We start from the raw sequence: 26,512 nt of genomic DNA, 5'->3' as shown, positions 1-26,512 counted from the left end.
AGACTGTCTGGGATGTATACGTTTATTACTCAATTCTCAGATGAATTTCAATTTGATCATGGCCTTAATATAAACAATGCCTCCATGTTATTTCTGTGATGTTTTTCTAATCCAATGGAGTTAAATGACTGATGTTTTATTAGATTTTTGGGTGAGGGTGAAGAGACCCTCCAAAGCACATTCTCTAATAAGATAAGATAGGAATGACTTTCATGGCTCCTGAAGAGGAATTCAGGTGTTCAAGCGGCAACAGAATAGAAGACTTCACACATTTTATTAAGAATAAATATTAGAGATGAACAATAATAGTAATATTATAATAATGACACAAGTACAAATAAAGATAATAACAGTAGGAACACAGGAGAGCTGCTGAAGCAGGCTGCCACTGAGAGCCGTGCCAACTACCAGGTAGAGTGTGTTTCAATAGCAAACATTTAAATTCAATCCATATTATCAACAACATATATAGATGATCTTCATGCACTTGAAACAACTAAAATTTGTTCATATGAATTACCTTTGAAAATCATCTTGCTTTTTCTGTTTCTGCTCTTCTCTCACAGGGCCCCCGGACCCCCTGGTGTTCATTAGCAGCTCTTTTGTCACTGCATTATTTACCTAACAGCTTTAGTGACTTGTTACTTTACAAATTAAGATTGTTGCACAGAAAACATTTATAGAATTTTCCTATAAGCAATTAAAAGTTATTTTTGCCCATCTCTTTTACCCTTGTGACTTGAGCACAAGGTTAGTTTTAATTTCTCTATATTATCACTATGCTACGAACCGGAAAACGTTTTTACTGAGAAACAATTACAGGGACATTTTCTCTGAATCAATTACTTTTACTTTCAGTGCATTTTCCAGATGGACAATGGAAACATTGCATTTTCTTTTTGTTGAGAAAGCTATTGCAATGCTAACCTCCGGGTCGACCTACAAAAAGACCTTATCCATAAATGCAAAGGTCATGGCCTGCTCTTTATTTCATTAGCTTCATGTGTTCTGTAGGGGTTCCCTCACATATCCTCTGACCAAGTTCAAATCTTATATTGTTTTCCCACCTGAGGATTGGCTGTTTCGTTTATCTATTGCTGTCCTTTTCATTTTGTTTGCCGTTTATATATATTTGAAAAAACACACAATACATTTCTGAATAGAACATTTTACATTTTTAAACACATATCAATGCAATAAGGCTTAAAGAGAAACTGATTACTTTACAAAATCTATACTTTCCTAAAAAAAATAAAACTTTAAAGTCAACATAGAATTTTATATTTCAAAATTCAAAGTAAAAAAAATGTTTTCCAACATCGTACATGCATATACAACATCTAAAGTATGAAAAACAATATCAGAAGGTCTCACATCAAACTACAGATTACTCTCCCTGAATGATGAGACAGTGTAAGGACTTACCAGCAATAAAAACAAATGTCAACTCTCTTAACAGGAACAATGATTTTGCGGTTAATACAGTGGAATACATTTAAAACCTATGGATGAATTAAAAGTATTGCAGCCTGAAATGTGATTAAAATGCAATTCTTAAATTGAAGTAACAAAAGTAAAAACTAAAAAAACATAAGACTATTTAGTCTTTGAAACTGGAAAATGAAATTGTCACATCTAAAAATACAAAAAAGGGATGAAGTTGATAAGACAAGTTTTATGAATTCATATTTACAGAGGCATGTAAAGCCCAACAAAAACTTGTCAATTTTTTTTATAAAAGTTCAAAATAGAGTATAAAAGTGTAAAAGATTGCATAAAAAAATCTCTGCAACATCAAAGAAAAAAATACATCTTTGTGAAGCTGTGTGCTGCAGGCGCTCTGCCGTGCTGCTCATACAGACGAACGTTTGGGGACATCTAACACTGAAATCTTGTCCGCTTCGGTCACTGCGTTGTGACGCTTGTAATGGGCCAGGAGCTTTTTCCAAGTTCGCCCGCAGTTCAGCAACTCCTGGTTCCCTTTGAGAGGACGGACACATGTGAGTTACTAAGCTTCAGAGGAGTACAAATAATGAACGAGCTGCAGAAACGTGTACTCTACATTTATATTTCATTTAACCCAGAAGAACCCACGGGGACACAGATGTTACAGGACATTTAAAGGCTCTGGAAAGTTCCTTATACAGCTTTACCCTTGATTTGAACTCATGAAGTCCCTAACTAACAAATACTGAACATGGTGATGTTATGTTGCCATAACAACATGTCCAAGATGTCTGTGTGCCAGGCTAACACATGTGACTGAACTAGCTCATTTTCAAAAGCTTGTTTTTTGTTGTAAAGATTCAAGCCATTTAAGAATTAAAATGCTTACATAACAAGTCCTTTATTACACTTAACCTGTTGTGAAAACTTGAGTTGATCAGATTGATATGAAACAAATAAGACAAAAATCGCTGTGACATTAATGTCAGGGACTTTAACCTTAAAATCTAGAGTGACATATATCCCAATAAGGAATATGACTATGATCTGCTCAGTTAATTTAACTTATTTAAAGATATTAAGTTAATGTATTCAATATTGTTAAACTCAAAGAGTATTACAACAAATTAAAACAAAGGAATCATCAAATGTATTAAATTATAAAAATATATATACAAAGAATAACTTTACCATTACACCCAATGTGACATATATGTAACAGATCTGACACTGGGGGAAAAACAGACTCTATAAACAGTATATTTAGTCTTTTCTATGTTTCCCTTAATTTTCCCTTAAGTAGAAATGGGTCCGGGTTCTTATGGGTTAATATGCCATTCCTTGCACACTTAATGTATTCAATATCCCACTTTTAACTTGTGTTAGCTGTAATTTGGCCCTTCAAAGTGTTATTTGTCAGTCTACAGATATTTATCTATCACGGTTCAACTTGTATATTTACTTTTAGTTCTGTTTTATTTTCTATTTTGAGATGAATATATTTTATGATTGTTTATTTTCTCATCTTTTAGTTTCAAATGATGTGCAATGCCTTGTTTTAACATGCTGCTGCATCTAATTTTCCCCCCAATTTGCGACCAATAAAGTGTATCTTATCTTATGTTATTAAACTTACCAATGATGCACAGTCCCTCCTTGGCCCTGGTGATGCCCACATTTATCTGGTTGGGATCGCCCACAAAGCCCAGATGTTTGGACAGCCAAGCTCCCTCCGGTTCTGCCTCAATCTCTTCACTTGGCAGAGAGCACACAGTAGATATGATGACGTAGCGCCATTCACTTCCTAGAAGACAAATAAAACATGATAAACCATCTGTAAACATCGGAGTGGAGGTTGTTTGGTTTCTTCTGACCAACACTGGAATACCAGATTGAGTCGTGGGATAGTCGTCTACAAGCCCAAAAACAGTGTCTGTATCAGAGAAAAGTTCTGACTTCTGGAGCATTTTGTGAGTCTCTTTCAACTAAAATATTTCAGATTTACATTTGTCTGTGTGTGCTAGTGCTGCCCCTTTAGTAGGCTAAACAAGTCTTAGTCGAAGCAACTTTAAGTCCATTAAAGTTTGTAGTCTAACACTGAAAAACTGAAATGCTGACTTTAATTAAATGTATTGTGTCAAAAAGTTCCACATAACTGTATTAGGTTAGTTGAAAGCAATAATATTAAGTTTAAATAAAAAAATATTAGGTTCAACTTAATATTATTGCTTTCATCTAACTCCATCTGGGTGCTGCCTGTGCTTTCAGTCTGAAACCACTCAAACGTCAGTCAGTGCCTTGTCATTATTGTCATTTTGTCGGTTAGGAAACCAAAGTGTGGGATATTTTTAAGTAAAGGATGCCTTTTATATCCACTCCCTCGGAGCGCATCTTATCGAGTGATGGCATCATAACAAAACACGGAGCTTATTTCTCCCCGACAACGTGTGTTCCTTTCTCTAACTCGGAGGAAAACAGCAGCAGTGAGTCAGGCAGCAGTATAGCCCTGTATCAACATATATAAACCTAAAATATATCTGACCTCAAAATATATAATAATCTGACCTCAAAATATATAAAAATCTGACCTCAAAATATACAATAATCTGACCTCAGAACACTATAAATTCAAGCTTTCATACAATGATGAGGGCTTAATGTGCAGACGGATGTTTATATTTTATTTTCATCACAACATACTGTGATGTTACTAATTATGTTGTTTCTCAGCCCTAAAAAAATCATAATATACAGTATCTTAAACATGCGAGTTGACTAATCGCCTGAATTGTCGAAGACCCGGGTGACTAGGAAAACATTTAGTACACTATGGCAGTCGTAGTATTTATATTTTACACATTATGATTTCAAATGTGAGATACGGACATAAATTAGGAAACACGTCAAACAACCCATCCGGACAGGAAGTAGTTGACCCATCATTTCTGGTTACACTTTCACACAGTTAGTACGTTGGTGTAGCTACTTAACTTTTATCCTTCAGCACAGAGGAACACTCTCACCTTGACTTTTAGTGATTGTGGTAACGGTGATTTTATCCAACTTCTTCTTCTTCAGCGCATCTCGGATTTCTGACACTTGGGCATTATAGGGGGACAGAATCACAATACTTAGCTGTTTGATGTTGGCTTTAGTCACCAGCTTTTCAGCAATTTCAACCTGCAAAAGAAACCAGTAAAACAAGAATGAATGTTAGCTAGTACTATAAGGTGACTTTTACCCTTATATTTTTATATTGCTGTTTAAAATCAACAGGGAAACAGGGGGTGCCCAATACAGTACCACTTTGATTCTCTCTTCCTCGTTGGCTTTGGAGTTCTCGTTGCCCTTAGCTGTGCTGACCACCAGGCTGACGGTCTTTCCTTTGATGTCCCCAAAAACGATCGGCATGGGCTTGTTGTCAACACGGAGGACGCTGCTCGGCTGCACCTCTCCGGTTTTCAGATTTCCCTCGTAAAATTCTTGAGACGGGAACTCGCATATATCCTCATGCTATAAAGTCACACAATTCCAGTTGTTGATTGCCATTTATAACACAGAAACTCAAACATGGTAATACAACAGTCCATAGTTAGCGCAATTTATGATGATTTACATTTCAGTAAAAAAATAACGTTCATGTTTGTCCTTTTGATTAATACAGTGTTGAACGTTCAAAACAAAGCCCATTGGCAAGTTATGGCATACGTTTTAAATTGCTTAATGGTATTTATAAATGTTCTCACCATTCTGTACTGGGTGTCCAGCATGACTGCCCTCTTCTTTTGCATTGCATGGTAACGTTCAAATAGGGACTTGGCCATCCCCAGCTTCCTCACATGCACATCCTTCACAACGGGTCGTAACTGTTTATGGTCCCCAATCAAAACAATCTGAAAGAGACGATATGAAGGTGTATAACTAGTGTCACATTTCAACCAGTGCATCACTCCTGGTATTTGAAGACAGTCAGGCGTTATAACTACACTTAGCAGTTGGAGAACCTCTTGTGTCCAAAATTGAAAGGCTTGAAGCTGAGGGGGGCATGAGCGTGCTGAAATCTATCTAATTTATATTTATAAGAGGAATACCTGGTGGGGGAACTAAAGTGTAGGCTATGTATGTGTATATATATGTATACAGCCGCGGAAAAAATGAAGAGATCACTTCTGCATTATCATTTTCTCTTGTTTTATTATTTATAGGCACGTCTTTGAGTTCAATTGTTTTTTTATTCTATTCTATAAACTACTGACAATTTTTCTCTGTGTTGTAATTCAACAGACACTGGAATGGCTGCCATACATGTAGAGATAAAGATTTAAGAAATAATTGGAGTGGACATACATATGTGTCTATGTGTATATATATAAATACATGTGTATGTATATATAATATGCGTATATATGTCTAAGCTTCAGCCTTGTACTATATATATTATATTGTTCAGTTTTTGTTTAATCTCCCCTTGTAGTTTGTCATTGTCTGTGCCTTGCTTTGTCCAAAAACTATTTTGTCTTTATATGTGACAATGTTTTTGTCTTAACCTGTCCTGTAGTTATTTAATCACTCAATAAAAAAAACTAAAACAGGGTTGATTTCCTGTGAGCGGTATTTGTCAAAAATGCGATTTATTTGACATTGACCAAACTGTTGGTCAAAGTAAGGAAATATGTTTCAGGATAACCAAGCCAGTTTAGCAGTGAGCCAGAGCAGAATCACTATTGTTACATGTGGTGTATTAAATCTGTTCATACATACAGTTAGTTAAATCGGTTCATATACAGTTAGTTAAATCGGTTCATATATACAGCTAGTTACTCTCTGAGGTCATGGAGAGTGCAGAGAAGACGTTGTTCAGGGGCCATATGGTGGGCAGTCGGATGTTGTATATAACCTCCGAAGTACGTTAGGGGGCCAAGATGAATGGACACATGTCACTTAGTGAGGCATACATTGTCCTTGATTACCTCCTGTGACGCACACACATTTTCTCCTATAAATTGCATGCACAAAGACTGTTCGGGGGACTTCCACAATTGGCTCTGGGAACCTCGTATTGCCCGTGTTGGTGTATAATACTATGCTGTTGTAATAAACCTTATTATATACAAGCTGGTGTCTCCGGAGACTTCTTCATCATCTTCACAAACATCGCTACAAGATAAACCTCACATGTAAATAAAAACACACCTTTTCTGGACGGTTGCAGGCTAATGGAATCAGGGCCTGGGGTTCAGTGGCCATTGCACATTCATCAATGAGGATCTGACGTGCACTGACCGTCTTTGTCAGATTTGGGGTGGAAGACTGTGTGCATGTACACAGTATGACGTCATGCTGTTCAAACTCATATTTACGAGCCTTTGCCAGAAGTATTTTGTATCTTGGAGGAAAAACAAAAGATAAAGTTAGGCTGCAAATTATTTTCTTTGTGATTACCAATTTATTTTGATAGCCATCTTAATGTGCTTTTGAGCTAATGCAACTAACTAAGAATTAACTAACTACCTTAAGCGGACTAATATTAACTCACATGATTATTTGTCAGTAGCCAGGCTTGTTCATTTCGCAACAAAAAAAAAGCGTAGTAACCCACCAACATACAACTGACCAAAACATCAGATTTAATGAAAACTAGAAAAAGAATAGCATTCAGGAACCCTTATTTATTAACTTTAAGGTAACATTTGAGTTAAACTAATCTTTATCTGAACTTACTCTTTCACTTCTTCATCAGTCAATTTTGTTTGTGCACCAATGCGTTGATCAAAATCCTTTATTTGACCTGAACAAGGGTTAGTGTCCTCTCGCATGCGGTGATGCAGAGTGATGCTCCTAAAACCATATCAATTATGCCATTGTTAGTCAATAGTTATATATTTTTTTTGTCAAATGTTTTAGTCTGATAATAATACCTGAGCTCTGGTTTGGCACGTTCTTGACGGATTGACCTCCGGGAAAACTGCAGAGTGCAGTCTGGAAAGGGGTAATCAAGCATCTCCACTTGTTGGCCATAGAACCTGAGGGGCCTGAGTTTGTCCCCAAATCTCAGTAGGTACTCTGTGTTACAAGGGAAGAGACATGGCTCAAGGTAACAGAAATTGTTAAAATATTGGCAGAGAAACAAAGGAACTTGCCTGCAACAACATCAACAGACTTGTTGGATGGGCCGCAGTAGAGAATAACTTGTTTCTTCTTCTCATCCCTTGGGTCCACATTATTCCGTGGATTCAAAGTGTTCTGCTGAAAGAAATCGAGCACTATCTTCACACCTACGACTGTCTTTCCGGTCCCTAAGAGACAAGTGAGAAAATGGTTTAACACTTTACAGAAAATATGAAGCATCAGGGTGAGTATCAGTTCCAGCCCTTACCAGGTGGTCCCTGTATAATTGTGAAGGTATTGTTTAGAGCTTTCTCCACAGCAAGATGCTGACTCTGGTTAAACGATGGCAGTCCATAGAGTAGCTCTCTCCTCTGGTGGTTCCACACTGCTTTTACTGCAAAGACAACAATATTTATTGTTTTTAACAAGCAAAAGATAAAGCAACTGAATTTAACTTTTAAGAAAAGTATATTGTGTTTTCTGTTTATTCATTCTATTGGTTGACTTAAAAATATCCGTCTACAGTATGTACTTCTGACTCATGGACATACATACCCTCTCTTGGAATGTGTGCTCCAAGTGCTATAGCCTTGACAAGGTCACATGCATACGTAATGCTGAGCACAGCCTCTTCTTTCCGGCTACAAAAGGAAAACATAAAAATGTAAGTCAGCGGTTTAATCTAAAGCTGAAGAAATTGTCAATCAACATATAACCTCAATGTTAATGCCAAACTCTAAGCCATGTTACACAGGTAAAGTCGAGGTGGAATACACTTACATGTCAGGCAGAAGCTTTGGGATTATTTCAACTGTGAAAGAAGTGTTTTTCTGAAAGACGCAATCAGGAATGTTCTCCATCGGCAGGTGATGGACATAGAACTCCACTTCACTTCCTTCATTTGGAGGTCTTTTTGGTTCTACTCTTATTGTGACACCATGGGCCACCCATGTGAACTCTCTTGGGTCCACCAGAGCAGAATGTTCTGGGGTTGAAGGCAGCGTCAAACCTCTTTTCCGTATGCACAGTAAGCACTTTGAAAGGTTACATTCAATGGCCCATTCAGTGATCCATGCAATAGGTAAGAAGAAGCTCCCTGTTAGTCTGCCTTCCTGCTTTGGACGGAAGTTTACCACAAGGTTCTCAATGACTATGCTGTCACTCTCATCCACTGCACAGGAAGCAGATTCCATTTTACACAATGGTATCCAGATCTGTACATACTCATTGGTGTCTCTATAAAATATTTTTGATGGTTCCTCTGCATATCTGGCGAAGCATGTGATGGCGCTGTGGACATGGTCCACACAGATCTCAAACTTTGGTTTAATCCGCACCAACTGAACAGCAGGCAAGTTGTAACCTCTTCTTACCTCAGTGGTCATTTGGATCTGAAGGGTGTCACCTCTCTGCAACTGGAATTTTATCTCAACCTCATGCTCCCTTGGTTCCTCCTGCCCTTCAGAGTCACATGACTTTGTCTTATGAGGTGGCGTTTCAGACGATTGTGGCAGGATAATTGCTTTTTCCAGCTGCTTAGCATTAGCTTCCATTGTGAGAAACTTTGCATGATCCCAGTTTTCTTTGTCGATTGCTTCAAAAGTGGCTTTCCATGTGATCAGTGGAAGCTCAATGCAAGGACCACAGTTTGGCATTTTCAACTCTTTGTGGATTTGAATGTCTTCAACTGCGTAGATCCGCCTTTTCCAAGTAAGAGTGATGCAGCAATTTTTTTCATCAAGAATGGGTTGGTCACACAATTGTAAATCCTTGTACATAACTGATAAACCTTCTGCAAATACGTTTTTGTTAAAAGGAAATGCCACTGGAACACTGTCTCGGTTGGGACTCCCAACAAAGGCTAGCTTGGAAGCACTTTGTTTCTTCATGCTCACTGCATAGGAGACCTGCTCGACCCTTTGTTCATACTCCTTGGCTTTCTTGAGATTGTCCTCAAATTGACTACACAAAGTTGCAATCTTGTCCGCAGTGTATTGCGATCTCCGGTTATGTATCATGGAGTGCAAAAGTCTCTGCGAGATGAGGTCCATGTACCGCCGTATTGGTGAGGTGGCTTGTGTGTAAGAATCTACGTTCAGAGAATAATGCTTAAACTGTTCTCTGGAGTTGGAACAAATGACTTTAGCTTTACTGGAACATTTTCTGAACTGAGCAACGACTGGTTGGAGCTCAGGGTGGATGTCATCTGCCGCAATTAGGTCAACCATTTTGTCAATATCATCTGCTCTGGCAGCTGACTGGATATCTTCCCACACTTGTGTGAGTATGCGGATGTTTTCACAGCTTGAGGGTTGTTCGCCAATTTCGTCAACTTCTTCGTCGTCTTCGTCATCTTCGTCTACTTCGTCGTCTTCGTGTACTTCGTCAACTTTGCCAACTTTGCCAACTTTGTGCCGCACATGAAAAGACAGAGGTATTAGTTTTCCACATGTCTCCTTGAAATTTTTTATCTTTTCAGTGTCAGGTTCTGCCTGACAGCGAAGGGGTGTGCGATCCCAGGTTTTCCTCGAGTCAATCAAATCCTTCGATGCAAGTGTATTAAATAACACACTCAGCTCTTCCACCATCATATTGGCTTTGCGCTTTCCTGGCAATCTCTGATCATCAGGTTGAGAATAAGCCCAATCTGAGCCCAGTCTGTCCTTCCTTCGAGCTTTTGCAAAACGATAAGCCACTGTGACACAGTCTTCTACAGAGTCAAATGCAGGTTCCCATCTATACCTGTCAGTGATCATGGTCTCCGCCTCGTTATAAGACAACTGCCTGTTAGACTTGATCGATGACAGCTGAAATTTGTGCTTTCCATTGATCTCATTTGTGTTCTTGTTTACTTTGAACATTAAGGAAACCACCCTGCGTTGTTCGCCATCCGACCGAAGACTGAAGGTTTTGGTGCTGGACACTTCGGGGAACATGTGCGAAGGTTGTCCACTAACACTGCCACAGTGATATGTAACACCACGTTGTTGTGCCTCCTTGTCCAATTCACAACCTGGGTCCACAGAGCTTGCCACATCTGCAATATGGACTCCCAACTCATACTCATGCTCTCCAATTTCTCTGACACTGATGGCGTCGTCCAAGTCTTTTGCTCCTTCGGGGTCAACAGTGAAAGTGATCGTGTTGCTTAAGTTCTCTCTGTCTGTCCCTTCTTCGTCTCTTCGTCTTGCATTACATGTATTGGGTTTGACTTTGAATTCTTTATTCAGGATCTGTAGTCCATCAAACAAAGAACTTCCGATTGGAATAATATCTATGACGTTCCCTAATGGTAGATAACAATTTTCTTTCCATCCAATCACTTGCACCACAAATACATTGTTCTGTTTGAGCTTTGAATCAAGATGTTGATATGTTGCAATCGTCCACTGATCATTCATTTTTTCCCATATTGGAATGAAGTTACGTTTTTTCTTGCTGATAAGTATGCATATTTTAGGTTCAGATTTTGCAATGGGCATCATCGTTCTTGTGATAAATGTGCATTCAGAATTGTGTCCGGGTTTGCTGTGATCCTTGTCCTCAAGCAGACACACAAGCTCACGGGCTGATTCAGATTCCTTTGTGATGCTGATCACCTTCCCTGTTTGTAAGAGCACTTCATCTCCAGTAAAGGTCTTACCCAGGTTATCTCTTCCTTTGATGTGTATTTTTAAGGTGGGGTTGTCAAGTGGTACAACATAACCTTTGTTAAATGACTCTCTGACCAACTTTCCGTGCTTGTACTTGCCTGGATGTTTCTTGGTCAACTCAAAAAGATCTGCATCAACATCACTGATATTGTGTGATGATCTTGACTGATGGTGGTTGAAGTCTTTACATTCCCACCTGTCCTCATCTGAATTGTGTTCTGTTTTCAGGAGATCATAGTCATCTTTTAACTCTTGAAGAATAGCATCGCTGAGAGTGCTGCTCTCATCAACATGTTCAGGCTTCTGAAACCTTGTCGTTTCCATGACATCTTTCATGAAGAAATCCTTGGTGAAATGCTTTGGTGTGACACTTTCGTTGCTGATGCAATGATCTATGTAGCTTTTCCAGACTTTTGAGCAGTTCCCAAAGCAACAGAGGGCAGCAGCATCTCCAACCACAACCACCTGGGACTGAGCTCTGGTCATTGCAGTGTTTAACACACGCGCATCATTGAACAGCTCCAGACCAGGTAGGTGAGAGGTCTTTATGCTGTCACGTGTTTGCACAGCAGTCATTATGACTGCCCTGAACTGTTTACCTGTAAACACATGAAGACAATGTAAATAATGTGAAATGACAGGTTGGACATTCAAACAGCAGAGCAGCTTGGCGAAATAAAATTACCTTGCACGTTTGCAAGATTCTCAACATGGACCCCATTCAAGCCTCTTCTCAAAAGTGCTTTCCTTATTTGCCAGACCTATGAATGAAAAATAAGAGAATTAAACTATTATAACTCTGACTTTATATTACAGAATAGATGCATAAATCTTTGATATGTATTTTAATCTCAATCTAAAACGTTTTCATTTACCTGACATCCATCTGATAGAACGCAGATTGAGCTTGGGTCCTTGGGCCCCCATGTCGATGGCCACCCTTCGAGAACCTCTTTCACTGCTTCAGCCACTTTGACAACTTCTTCTTTGTTACACCAAGACATAGACCCAGTGTCCAAGAGACATTCTCCCCTAACATGGTGAAACTTTAAGGCATGGCCATTTGCAGGAGGCGGAACATCTCCTTTAGCTTTGATAACGTCATTCTTACCGACGTAGAAATTGGTGGACACAAACTCCACAATCTCTTTGGTTGAGCGGTAGTTTTCACTGAAAATGATTCTGCTATTCTGAGCAGCATCACACTTTTGGCCTTGATAGTAGTGGAAGAGGCGATTAAGGAGTGTGTGATTTGAACGGTGATGGTCATCCACTGAGAAAAGCTTGGGTCCCATTTGCATGTGATCTCCAGCCAAAACAACTCTGGTTTGTGGACCGGCAAGGCCAAGGGCCATCAAGGCTTCACATTCAAGCATCTGAGAGGCTTCATCAATCAGTATATGGGTAAAATATCCCTCTGGGAGATTTAGGTCATTAAAACTTCCTGCCATTGCGGTGGTTGTTATAACTATTTTGTGCTGATCTAGAGCAGCTTTTGTAGGTGGTAAAAAAAACTGTTTGTCTTCTGAAAGCAAGCAGTATTTCAAAGTGATCTCATCTGTGGCAAACAAAGCTTTCCCTTGTTTGTTCTTTTTTATTCGAATGGGTCTCTCTCCATCGTTTTTCTTGTTGATGAATGGATGGAAGTGATCTCTGATGTACAGATCTGCAGAACTGAAAGGACATAAAATTAAATGCTGGTGCTGTTTTTAATCATACTTTAGACAGTAAAGCTCAGAGCAATGAGCATGACTCGAGTAACACTTTGAAAGTAATATAAAGTCACAAAGAAAACTCCCGAAGCACATGTTTTAATTTATTAAAGGTCTCCTATTATGCTCTTTTATGGCATATATTATAGGTCTCAAATATATATAAAAAAACATGTCTGACGTGTTTTGCTCAAAATACCAAACAGATCGTGCATTTTAGCATGTCCGCTATCCCTCTGTTTCAGCCTTGTTTTAGAAAGTGCTGATTCTGTCACTTTCATGCAAATGAGCTGAAGCTGGCCACACCCCTTTGGAGCGCAGCTCTCTGTCTGAAGAGAGAAGTTCAGCTAAACTCTGCTGTGATTAAACGCCATATTATGATCCAAACCACATCCAGCATTATTTCTGAAACACTTCTCAGTGTTTACCACTACAACAGAGACATTATGTGTATTATACAACAACTCTAAGTCCCTCCTGCAGACATCCTGCTGAACACACACACACAGAGAGCTGCTGCAGAGGGGATTCAGCTCCCGACTGTATATGGGGGACGATAGGTTGGGACGTGTCACGTGAGCGGGACGTTGCCAGGAGTTCAATGTAAGCCAGCCCACATTTCTGATATGACGTCATATCGGAAGCAAATCTGGATCAGCTCGTTTGTACCCCCGTATTTAGAGATGTGGGTAAGGAGGAAAAGAGAGAGGGTTGTATTTTCTGACACTTTGTGAGTCTCCTTACACACCGGGGACACATATTTATGTATAAAAGACAGCAAAAAGTGCATTTTTAATAATAGGGGACCTTTAACAAATCAATATATTATTAAAACATTTTGAAGAATATTCATTACCTGTTGGTGTGGGTGCAAATAAGCACTTTGTTGTGAGGCAGCTTACACAGCTCTCGGGCTGCTAAAGCAAGGGTGAATGTTTTCCCAGTTCCAAAGGGTCCGTAGATGAGGAGTGGTGCTGAATTCTTTTGGGCATTGGAGCTTCCTGTGATAAAATCAACTGCCGACTGCTGCTTTGGGTTGAGCTTCTCATGGTGGATGTTATTCACAGGAACTCCACAGTGTTTAAGGTCTGGCAGCACTATTTTTGTATCAGGAAGGAGGTCTATGGCCTTGTGCATTGTGCAGGAGCTGTAACGATTGAGCTGGAACTGCACCTCCATTTGATACGACTCGTTGCTTTTGAGTGTAAGATCAGAGCAACACTTTTTAGACAGTTGCAAATACATGGTGTTCTCACTTGTTTGGTCTTTCTGTATGCTGGCTTCATAGACCTTGGAGTTCTGACCACTTCTAGATAAAGGGGCTATCAGGGCAGACTGGATGCTGCGTTTCAGTGCCAGTCCCTCAGGGGTGTCTGGAGTGAGATTACAAGGAATGGAGACGGCACAAAACAGTTCTCCCCAAGGAGCTATCATCATGCCAAACTTTGTACTGTTCAACGTGTCCACTGTTGTAATTTCTCCACACACATTTAACCTAAAGAAAAATAAGAAAACAAGCTTTGAATTTGTAAATAGTTGCAAAATCCAAACATGATAAAAGAAACTCTCTACAGGAAAGCACATCACCTTGAAACAATCTGGTCCTCTGCCCGCTCCTCGTCATACAGGAACTGGTGCATTCTTTCTTTGTAGTTGTCACTGTTCAGAGGTGTTTGGGTGCTGTAGGAGGATTTATAGAGAAAGCTCATCTGTGGAGGCTTGTACTTCTTTAAAAGCTCTTCCTGTTCTTCTGTCCTGGAAGAACATGGAATGATTACCCTGTTCCCTCGATGCCAGCGCTCAGCACTTTGAAAGGTGGATCCAAACGTCACTGTTGGTTGTTCAACGTCATCCAATGACAGCTTGCCTACTCTAACCCAGAGTTTCTTCAAGAGCACTGGTCTCATGGCAAAATCTAGTACTAACCACTGGTCAAACAGGCCTGGGTTGATGGATGTGAAAGATACGGTGATGTCATAGGTCGTGTCGTCAGTGAGAAAATGTTCACCAGAGGAGTAGATGCAGGGCTCCGAACTGATGTCACCCAGCGTAAAGGAGGCTCCTGGTTCTTGCTTTAGCAGCGCCACGTGCAACAGCTGTCTCTGTACATACAGAAAATGGCTAGTAAGCAAACTAGGAAAAATCATTTCTTAGATGTGAAGTGTTACAAATATTTATAAGATAAAGAGTATGTGAATACTACACAGATACTTCGAAGAGTAACTAGGGTAATAGTTTAACACAGCATTCTGATTTAGGGCTTTTTATACTATATTGTATAGTTATAGCTGACCACGGGCTGTAGTTTGTGATCATACATTTTGAACTGGACCACAAGCTGAGGTGTTAGTGCAACATTAAACATTCAATTAAGTAGTTTAAACTTAATGATAATATGAATAGGTTGAGTTTTAGTCAAATACAGTACAATACACTGCATGGTCTGCAGAGCAAATTAGTTATATACTGATTCTAACTCCTGATGTTGTCCTGATGGTGCCAACATAAGCACAACCTTATTCTAATGTCCCCTCAAAACCATTAGTTTTTACTCTTTACCTTCTCCTGCTTATAGATACAGAGATATACTATACAGCCCTGCCCGAAAGTTTTAAGAATGACACAAATACTCTTTTTCACAAAGTCTGCTGTCTGTTTTTATAATTGCAATTTGCATATTACTCCGGAATGTTATGGAGAGTGATCAGATGAATTGCAATTCGGAGAAGAAAAGGTGAGCGCTACCATCAACCTTGTGTCATGCCAAAAGTGAACCATTCTGAGACCATTCATGTGTTGGGTTGCTTCTCAACCAAGGGAGTGGGCTCACTCACAATTTTGCCTAAGAACACAGCCATGAAAAAAGAATGGTACCAAAACATCGTCCGACCATCCAAGAACGATTTGGTGACTAACAATGGCTTTTCCAGCATGATGGAGCACCTTGCTATAAGGCACAAGTGATAACTAAGTGGCTGGGGGAACAAAACATCGACATTTTGGGTCCATGGCCAGGACACTCCCCAGACCTTAATGCCATGGAGAACATGTGGTAAATACTCAAGAGGCAGGTGGACAAACAAAAACACACAAGTTCTGACAAATTCCAAGCATTGATTATGCAAGAATGGGCTTCCATCAGTCAGGATGTGGCCCAAAGGTAAATTTACAGCATGCCAGGGCGAATTGCAGAGGTCTTGAAAATGAAGAGTCAACACTGCAAATATTGAATCTTTGCATGAACTTAATGTAATTGTCAATAAAAGCCTTTGATACTTTGAAACGCTTGTGAAAATACTTCATTATACCATAGTAACATCTGTCAAAAAGATCTAAAAACACTGAAGCAGCAATCTTTGTGAAAACTACTACTTATGTAATTCTGTAAACTTTTGGCCACGGCTGTATATAGAGAATGTGAACTGGAACCATCCTGTTTTGCATGGTGGTTAGTTAATTATTCATCTTGATAAGTCACATATTAATAATACCATGCAACTATTGATTTTCCACAGTGCACACACATGCACGCACACTACAGCAAATGTGTAAAGGGCACCAAAACACAGTTTGCTGTGTCCGTATGAAGAATTCTGAAGTTACAAATTCAGCAGCAGACATCCCACACAGGAAAACCAACCAACTTCAATGCACTGGAAAATATTGTAAAAATCTGACCTCTGTTTCAACTTGAAAGTTCCATCGCAGTGTTTCATTGATCTGCTCGCACTCCACAGTCAAATCTCCATCACAGGAGATGCTGACATCGTTCACTTGGTCTGATAACTGTAACGTATGAAATGGTGAACTAAAATACTGTATTTAAGGAACTGAGCATATATATTAAAAACATTTTCAGTCAAACATTTGTACAACTGTTTGTTGTAACTGGATGAAGACTAGGCCTCTGTTCCTGATGGGGAGACAGTTTGAGCTCAACTGTGTGTAGGGAAATTAAAGGGAGTACACATCTCTACAATTACATTATACACATAGCTAACTGTCTGTGGCAGGTCTATATATACCCACAATGCACTAGGTTCAATTTCAGTCAAGCACCAGACACCGACTGCGTATGACCTGTTAACTTTCCCTTCGCATTGAAGGAAACACCTTTTCCTGTCCAGTTTATTTCTGTGTTTTGTCTTATGTGATATATACATGACAGGCTGGATTTAAAGACTTTCAGATGATCGAAAAAAATCTGAACAGAATGAGATAATGTGTCATAGACTCATACTCACTATGTGAACTTCATTGCTGCTGTTTTTGTATTCCTCCAGCAGCTTTTCGTTATAGCACATGAGACCCTGGTCTCCGATGTTCTGTCTGATCTCCTTCTCCTCTGCAGCTCGCATCATCCACTCCTTCAGCTCCTCCTCAGAGTGAGCTTTGGGGCACTTGTTGCCGTACTCACATGTTTGTGGTCTAGGATGAAATGGATATTTTAATCGTACGATAAAAAGAATACGGCTATCATGCTGTCACATTGTGATAGCAACAACAATATAAAGACATGTAAATGTCTCTCCGGAGGTTTATTCTAATGTAAATACAGTTACTTGTTTTTTTTCTACTTTACTACTGTTACTTATGTTAGTGTTTGGGGGTGCCTGAATGAAAAAAAAAATCCAACAAAGGAAGCAGAGATGGATTTTCCTGCTCAAAAGGACAAATATTTGGAGCGCTTTTAATTTTAGCGTGATGTTCCATGCCATATTGAAATCAAATCACCGAGAGTAGAGTGAATAGGTGTGTGCAATACTGTTTGGGATGGATGATTTGATGTGTTTTTAAATTCAAAAAGCTAAGTATTCATCCGAATGCAGAGTGAAATAAACACTCACACCACACTGAAAAGATGATGATTTCAGTGTGTATGCTATGTATGTATGTATGTAACTCACTTATTTACACTGCCCAGAACCTGCTCATAACTTGAGACACAACATTGTTTGAATAACAGGTCTTTCCTGAACCAACAATGAATGAATTTACTGATTGGTTTTGTTCATCTATATTACACATAAAATGAAACAATATGCAATGTTGGTGTAGAATATAGAAGATCATTGGTGCATCCTTTAAACAGGATAGAACAGAAAAAAGTGGGAAAACCCCCAAAAACGACATGTAATTGTGTTAATGTAAGACATTAAGCTAAACTTGCCTCCACAGTGACCCATGATAAAGAACCTGAATGAATGTACAGCAGGGGTGACAAACACATTTTAGGTCAGGGCCCGGTATCTGGAACTGAACAATATAGTGTTTCACTCTAACCCATAAGAACCGGGACCCATTTCTAAAGGAAAATTAAGAGAAACATAGAAACAACTAAACACACTACTTAGAATCCATTTCTGACATTGATTTTCCCCTAGTGTCAGATCTCTGATAATGGGAAAGTTATTCTTTACATATATATTTTATAATTTAATAAATGAAGATGATTTTTCTTGCTTACATTTTTTTTTAATACTCTTTGAGTTTAACAATATCGAATATAATAACTTAATATCTTTGAACCACTCAAATTAACTGAGCAGATCATAATCGTATTTCCTATTGTGATATATGTCAATACATTTTCTGAGACGTTTTAAGGTTAAAGTCCCGATGTGACATCACAGCGATTTTTATCTTATATCATATCAATTTGATCAACAAATGTTCTCGTAACAGATTAAATGTAATAAAGGTCTTGTTAATAAGAATTTTAATTCTTAAATGATTTTATTCTTACCTTTAACAACAAAAAACCAGCTTTTGAAATGCAGCTAGTACAGCAGATACAGTATCTTGGAATGTTGTTATGGCAACAAAAAATCACATGACCTGACCCATGAGACATGACCCACCACGATGTTCAATATGTGTCACTTAGGGACTTCATGAGTTCAAATCAAGGGTAAAGCTGTATAAGTACATTTCAAGAACATTTAAATGTCCTGTACAATCTGTTTCTTATGGGCTAAGATCAAATCAACATGTCAAGATCTATCAATTATTTCACACTATTTTCCACATCTGTGCAGTAATCCTGACACACCACCATCCAAACTAAATTGGGAACTATTAAGGAAGAGGGGTAAGTTATCCCCCTGCCTTGAAAATGTATGAGATTTATACCTACAAAATGTAGAAAGGTTGTGAAAATTGCAGTGAATGTCTTCTCTGTAATTCATGTTTCTATTTTTTCCCAACAATTGAAAGAAAATAAATAACACAAACACACATGACAGGAATACCAACATAATCCACGAATAAAATAAGAACTAAAAAAAAAAAATCATAAAAAGTGTATAAATATAGATAATAAAGCAAAACCTTAAGGTGGAAATAAGCCCAGACTACACCCCCCGCCCTACCCTCATTGATACCCTACAGTGTGTTTACCTCTCACAGAGCCAGAACTCAGACCGATGGTTGTGTGGAGGCTGCCGTCCCCTCCACCTGGTGGTGGTGTCCTCAGAGAGGAGCTGGGCATGTTCCAGAGAGGAGCAGTGCTTGTAGAAGCTCTCCGGAGAGGAGAGGACCAGCAGGCACACTTTGCAGTACATGGTGACCTGCCGCTGCACCGGGTGCTGCAGCCGGCTCAGCTGCAGGACCTGGGGCCGCACGGAGAGACCGCTGTGCTCCGCTTTCCACACCGCCATCTCCACTTCGCTCTGGGCGGCCTGGCAGCAACCGGCCTGGTGCCAGCAGGGCTTCCCTTCCATGACATGACTGCAGTACTCAAACTGACATTTCTGGGGGAGGGGGCGCACCTGGCTGTAAACGTGCTTTCTCTTATTCTCTGACAGGTGATGAACTAAGACTGGGTCCCAGATGTGTGCTGCATCTGCTGAGCAAGTGGCATTCCATCTTTTGGGTGTTAGTTGCTGTGGCTTGTCATTAAAGCAGTTTTTGCAGAGCTCAATGAATTCACCTGGAAACTGCTGGAGAATGCTTTCCGCTGTACTCTCCGGTGTGATTGAAATCGGTTCAGAATCAATTACAAGTCGGATGAACTCCTCTCTACTAATGCGTTTATCTTTCAAATAGTTCCACACAGTGGCCTCTTCATCGCTTCTGGCATAGGTGCAGGTCTTCCCGTGTTGTGTGCACCCAGAGCCCTCCACAAAGAAGTGACACATTTGGAAAAAGACATTACGACCAAATTGTCCACCTGTAGGCGGCTCAGAGACAGGCCTCCAGAAGACAGAGAATTTGTCTTTGGCTAAAAAAAGATTTCTCCTGCACTTGTGACTCACTGACAGAACTGTGTAGGATATTTCGTTCTCTTTGACAGTACACAGGTTGCATGCAGCCTTCAAATCTAGAACTGGCAGGAGGCCACCCAGAGGTTCACAGTCATCAGGGGAATCAGCTCCTCTGTCAGACTGAGCTATAAATTTACAGAGCAACGCATGGTTGATTCTGTGATACTTCTCAAATGTCCAAACATCAGCTTCTTCCTTACTTCTGGCAAAGGTGCACCGATTCTTGTGGTGTGAGCAGCCTTTACCCTCCTTAAAGAAGCAACACACCTCATACCGACTGGGATTTGGAAATGTGGGCCTCTTTGACACAGGCCTCCATTTGCTGCCACACTTGGCTCTGCAGAGCAGGAGATTGCGTGCACACTGGTGTTGGACTGGTTTTAACCTGTAGGTAATTTCTTTCTCCTCGACAGAGCATTGAATGCATACAAATTTGAGGTCATATGTTGTTGTAAGAGGATCAAGTTTGGCAGCTGACATGGTGATACGCTCATATTGCTAAGTCACCAGCTGCAGTCAAAATGTGTCATGACCGTGGACATCGTAGAAATAATGAGGGAGGATTCACTTGTCATAATTGACAAACCCAAAGCCAAAGTGAAGAAATGTTGAGCTTAGCTTGAGAATGTCTGAAAAAAGAAAACAGAAGACAGCATGATGAGAAGAGCGCTCAATGTCTTCAATTCAATTCAGAAAGCCATTAAATCATGTATATTTCCGGCAAATATTACAGAACCACTTTGTTTGTTTGTCTGCTGAATCATTAAAATAGTCTGGCTTTGTCATTTAAATCTAGACACCAATGAAGAAAACAAATCTAGATTTATTTTTCTTTGCATTGTGATCTGAATTCTGATTACAACATGGACCAGACCTTCCAATTGTACTGATCCAAAGGGTTCTGCTTGCATTTACACCTGCATTACCTGGCTGTCCTCCTGACAGGATATCTGTACAGATTACATGTTAAAGCCAGGTGTAACTGGGGTCACACATTTAACTATATATTTTTTAATCCATTTAGTAAAATAGATAGAAGGCTTATTGTTTTTTATAATAATTCAATATTCATACAGATCAATTATACAGACAAGGTAGAAGAAAAGCATAGGCAATAGGTCAGAATGCATCACTTATAAAGTAGATAGCCTTCCTGTGGGTTATTCAGTCACATCGCCCCTGGTCAAAGACCTCAGATCACGCCGAAATAACTACAAACTTGTGATGAACATGCTCCAAAACGTACAAAACCGAAACAATTAAATAATCATTTCAAGTCTTAAATGTAGGAATCCAACGTCAACCACAGAGGCCAAAACAATGAAACGAAAGAAAACAGAGGTATACTGATTACAATAATATCCAACATTACAAAATGTTTTAGTAATTTAAATAAATAATATTTGTTTTATTTTTAGGAACACATATTATTGTTTATTATTATTCCTATTTAACAGGAATACATTATTAGCATCAGATTCAAGATTCATGAAGCAGGAAACAGTAGCAGGACAAAGTGGGAAAGTAATAGGTACAAAGTGAGAGGTAAAATCAAACTAACATAAAATAAACTAAGTAACTAGTAAGTAAAAGTAATACAATGACAGTGAATACGTAGGTACAGTATATACAATATACAACAATACGCACTGTGCAATTAGCAGCATATCTAAAAATAAAACTAGTATAAACTAAATAAAGTGATACAGTGGAATTGGGTACAGCAGGAGTATAATGTAACTTAGTATATTTACTCAAGTTTTGTTTTTATTTTATGCTACTCTATACTTTTACTCCACTACATGTTGTGAGCAAATGTTGTACTTTTTACTTTGAAAAAGATCTTACTACTATAACACCATATATCTAGGTCTTGTCCGATACCGTCGCGCGGGTGCTGATAAGGCACCGGAACGACAGCTGTCTTAAAGCCTCCAAACTCGGTCTTAGAACGAAGGTTACCCTCAAAAATCTACACGCAAGACCACCGTAGTCTGTTTAGGAAGGCAACTCACAGCATAGCTTAAAACGCCAGCTGCTGTTGTATCACTTATTTCAGGCACTAAAGCGTCGCATGTCCAACCGCCAGGATATTAACGGAAATGGGTTGGGCTAGTAGAACTCCAGTATAGTCTGCTAACCACACCTGGAGGACAAAGCCAGCGTGAGGAGTTCAGGCAAGGGGCTCAGCCCATTTCGTTGGCTGTATAAGGCAAATTTTAAAATTGAAAAAAGATGCACTGCAAGCTGTCAAGCAATGCTTCGATCAACAACATATCAACCAGTGCTTGTGCTACATAACTAGCTGGCTTTTATACAATTAGAAAAGTGTCAAATACTGTCGCATTACCGGAAAGTGTACTGCAGCAGAACCCGACAGAGGAGAAGTGGATTGGGTGAGATGTACAAAGTACAGGTTAGCCTAATCACAAGAAAAAATGAAAATAACACCACGGTAGCTTTCGTTTATGCAGGATCAACATTATACAATGGGTTAAAGGAATAGCAGTACAATCACATAATTTTAAGTTCCTCCCTCTTATGATACATCACCCTTTTTAAAATTTTTAAGAGAGTTTGCAACTTTCATTATTAACTATCGACACTGATCCCTATTAACAAATAAAGTGTGGTATTAGAGCATCTAGAAAGTTGCAATACTATGATTGCAATTTGGCTATATTTAGAATTACCTTGCTATGATAACTTCATTAAGATCCCAGTTTTTGTAATGTTGTTTACGAGCAGCTGACTAACACCATATTATAAGCTCAGTTAGCTTTTGTAGTTTGAGCAGTCCTCCTGAGTACCTGCTGCAAAGCCTTCTGCTTGTCGAGATCTTCTGTAGCCGCAAGTGGTAATTATACTCGTTTCTGAGAAGGGGTGAAGCTTGAAAAGCACAACCGGCAGCTAATATATGTGTGTTAAGTTAATCTCTCTAATTTGTAAGTATTCTGAAAACCTGATTTTCAATATAAATAAATAAATAGTATATTAACTGGCTCGGAAGATAATATACAATGGTAATCCGGTGGTCAGTGATCTGCCAAATGGGCTCCCAAAAAGTCAGTGACCAGACTCACACCTTGATGACAAACTTATGCTGGTTAGTTTCGCATGATTTAGAATCACTTAAACACAAAATATCACATTTATACCACCGTTGAGCTAGTTGTATAAGGCAATTAATAAACCACTTGCAAACGAAAGCATATGCACCAATAATTATACACGTAATTTAAAACCAAGGCTTAAATGCCATTCTAGCATTGTATTCAAAATATTTGAGCAAACTTTGTACTTTATTTAAGTACAGTTTAATGACCATGTACATGTTTACACTTTTCCCATTTACTACATTTATGTACTAGATTTCACACTTTGAGATACTGTTCCACTGAGTATTCATATTTGTACTTACTCCACTACAGTCAAGAAATATACTTTTAATACCCCTATGTTCATTTCAGATTTATAATGAGTAACATAAATCAGCTCTTTAATCATTTAGTTTCTTCAAAACACAGCTACCTGAGTATACAAACCATCTCAAACTACTTTCGTCTAGAACACAATGACAAAATAAAAAGAAGCAAGTTTAACAAAAGGTCAAAATGTATACAAATGGTTCAAAAGGCCGAAAGAGCCAGAACCCCATATCACATATCATTTTTTATAGTCTCCCTCCCCCCTCTCTATGATCAGCCGATCACCCCTTTTTAAAAAATCTTTTAAGGAGGAGGTTACATACTTTCAACTTTACTTAAACTATCAACAAATAAATCATAATTAAACAAATAAAGATGATGGTATTTAGATGACATTTCTGAGAAAAGTGAATGAAAACAATACCTATGATATCAGAACACATTGACTATGTCATTTAGAATTACACTTCTTATAACTTCATTAAGACATGATAACTTTATTTGTTAATGTTTTTTAACAGAGCATGCTGATTAAACATTTCTGCTATATCTATAAGTTCAGTTAGTTCTTAGTATTTAAAGGTTATGAACAGTTCTTCAACTCAGCTAAGCAGGTCGCTTGCTGCCCACACCCTCTGCTGCCTTGTCTCAAGATCTTCTGTAACCGTCCGCAAGGTGTCAAAAATTAATACGCCTCGTTTCTGAGAATTGGGGTGAACAGTTTAACGTCTGCACAACTTCAGGCAGCTAAAGGGCATTGTGTTAAAGTTCAACCTGCATCCTGTCTGATTTGTAAGTGTATTCTGAAGAACACTTGTTTTGTCCAATATAACATAAAGTAAATCATGTACTATTAACAATGGCAAATGTCATGGAGACAGGAATTAATATACAATGGTATGTATCTTCAGAGACAGGGTTTTAAGTGAGGTCTGCCACGGCCACTTCAATAACAGATCTGTGTTCAACTCTTATACATTTATTTTAAACTTTTAATTCCTGGTTAGTTTGCAGATTTAGAATCAACAAAATATAAATCAACTAATAGATTATCACATATTATTAAACATTATAGCTAGTTGTAGATAAAGCAATTCAACTAAACCCCACTTTTGCAGAACCGATAAGACATAAATGCACCAATAATTTTGATACAGTAATTTAAAACATATGGTGCTTAAATTGGCCATTCTGTATAGTGAGGTTTTTGGTATTTAAAGTATATTTTGATGCTAATACTTTTGTACTTTTATTTAAGTACAGTTTAAATGCAGGACTTTCACTTGTAACAGAGTATTTTTACACTTTAGCATTGCTACTTTTACTACATGGGAAGTTCACTGTACTTAGTAGTGTACTTTCGTACACTTTTGAGATACTTGTTCTTTACTTGAGTATTTCCATCCACTTTGTACTTTTACTCCACTACAGTTCAGAGGTAAATATTGTACTTTTACTTAATCCCTTATGTTTCTTTACAGATTTGGATTAATGATGGTAAATATAATCAGCTCTTAAATCAGACTTTAGTTCACCTTCAGTAAATTCAGCAGCTACCCTGCAGTATACAAAGCCATTCAAACTAGCTGCACCTTTACCAGCTCTGAGAACACTTTAATGATCAATAATTATAAAACATATCAGAGATATTATTCTGAAATGGACCAATCAAACAATGACTACTTTTACTGTCGCTACTTTAAGTACATTTAGATGAGAGTACTTTCTACTTTCACTGGAGGAACATTTAGAATGCAAGATCTGAGTACTTCTACTTTTACTCAAGTACAAGATCTGAGTACTTCTACTTTTACTCAGGTACAAGATCTGAGTACTTCTACTTTTACTCAAGTACAAGATCTGAGTACGTCTCCCACCTTGGGTAATTTGAAGTTATTTGCCAGTGCCAAAGACAGATTTCCATTATTTGTGAATGTAATGGACTATAAAGTATCCTAAATGTGAATCTAAATCAGGGATGTAACAGAGTATTCCTGCACTCTGGTACTTCTCCCACCTGTGATCAGCAGTAGTCTGCCTCTTAATGTCAAGAGTCGCTACATGGAGCTTCTAGCGTCGGTCCACTAGAGGGCGCAGCTGACCATGTTCCTGGTGCAGCACCACCCCTCAGCATGATGTCAGCGACAAGAGAATAAACAATGGTTTGAAGTGTAGGTTTTCTACAGGTAGATATGCCTAAAATTCTACATTAAAGACGATTCAATTATTACTTATTCAAAATAACATTTCTACAAATGTGTCCTTTACGGTCCGTCAATTTTACGATTTCAACAGTATTACTGCAACTACTGGGATTTCCACTACTATTACTACTACTACTAATATTCCAATAAATAAATATGATAATCACAATAATAATTGCAGTGAAAACAACGACGACGACAACAACAACAACAACGATAACAACAACAACGATAACAACAACAATACTAATGAGCGTCAATAAGGCAGCTTTATTCGCGGGTTCCTCCTTGTGATTTGAAATCATTTCTCTCTTTTGTCATTCACTCAATGCTTGATTGAAATATGAAACGGTAAATGTTTAGATGTTCGCGTGCACTCACCTCCCGCAGCAGCAGCTCCTCTCTGTCTCCGTGACCGGGTTCTGTCTGCAGACTTAACTTTCGTTTCCCGTGCTTTGCGTCACTATCAGCTCCAGATGACAGGCATGCGCTCTGTGCACCCGCTTCACTCCTCTTCCTCATTTTAACAACAGCTTCCTTGTGAATTTGCATGCTGTGTGATGCAGATTCAAATTCAGATTATTTTAAGTCCATTACATATCATGGAAATCTGTCTTGGCCCTGACAAATAGGATAAAATCATCAGAGGTGGAAGAAGTACTCAGATCTTGTACTTGAGTAAAAGTAGAAGTACTC

At 38.8% G+C, this 26,512-nt stretch overlaps 1 protein-coding gene across 2 annotated transcripts; it reads right to left on the bottom strand.

Moving 5' to 3' along the window:
• Positions 1–255: 255 nt before the first annotated feature.
• On the bottom strand, positions 256–26,260 carry LOC134883014 (3'-5' exoribonuclease HELZ2-like). 2 transcript variants are annotated; one of them, XM_063911098.1, is made up of 20 exons: positions 26,198–26,260; positions 19,319–20,813; positions 17,164–17,347; positions 16,598–16,705; positions 14,507–15,021; positions 13,776–14,414; positions 12,083–12,881; positions 11,893–11,968; positions 8,335–11,806; positions 8,110–8,195; positions 7,823–7,948; positions 7,587–7,742; positions 7,365–7,509; positions 7,168–7,284; positions 6,640–6,832; positions 5,193–5,339; positions 4,750–4,959; positions 4,470–4,626; positions 3,083–3,250; positions 256–1,980 (listed from the first exon to the last, which is right to left on the bottom strand). In XM_063911098.1, exons 2-20 carry the CDS (start codon positions 20,662–20,664, stop codon positions 1,853–1,855), a joined length of 8,772 nt encoding a protein of 2,923 aa, XP_063767168.1. In that variant the 5' UTR covers positions 20,665–20,813; positions 26,198–26,260; the 3' UTR covers positions 256–1,852. The 2 variants fall into 2 exon arrangements, with proteins under 2 accessions (XP_063767168.1, XP_063767169.1); XM_063911099.1 differs by lacking the exon at positions 7,168–7,284.
• Between the last annotated feature and the right edge of the window lie 252 nt (positions 26,261–26,512).

This window comes from Eleginops maclovinus, chromosome 20 (assembly GCF_036324505.1).
Source record: "Eleginops maclovinus isolate JMC-PN-2008 ecotype Puerto Natales chromosome 20, JC_Emac_rtc_rv5, whole genome shotgun sequence".
Classification (NCBI taxonomy): domain Eukaryota; kingdom Metazoa; phylum Chordata; class Actinopteri; order Perciformes; family Eleginopidae; genus Eleginops; species Eleginops maclovinus.
Note: the sequence above shows the minus strand (reverse complement) of the source record. Positions and strands in the feature narration are given on the sequence as shown.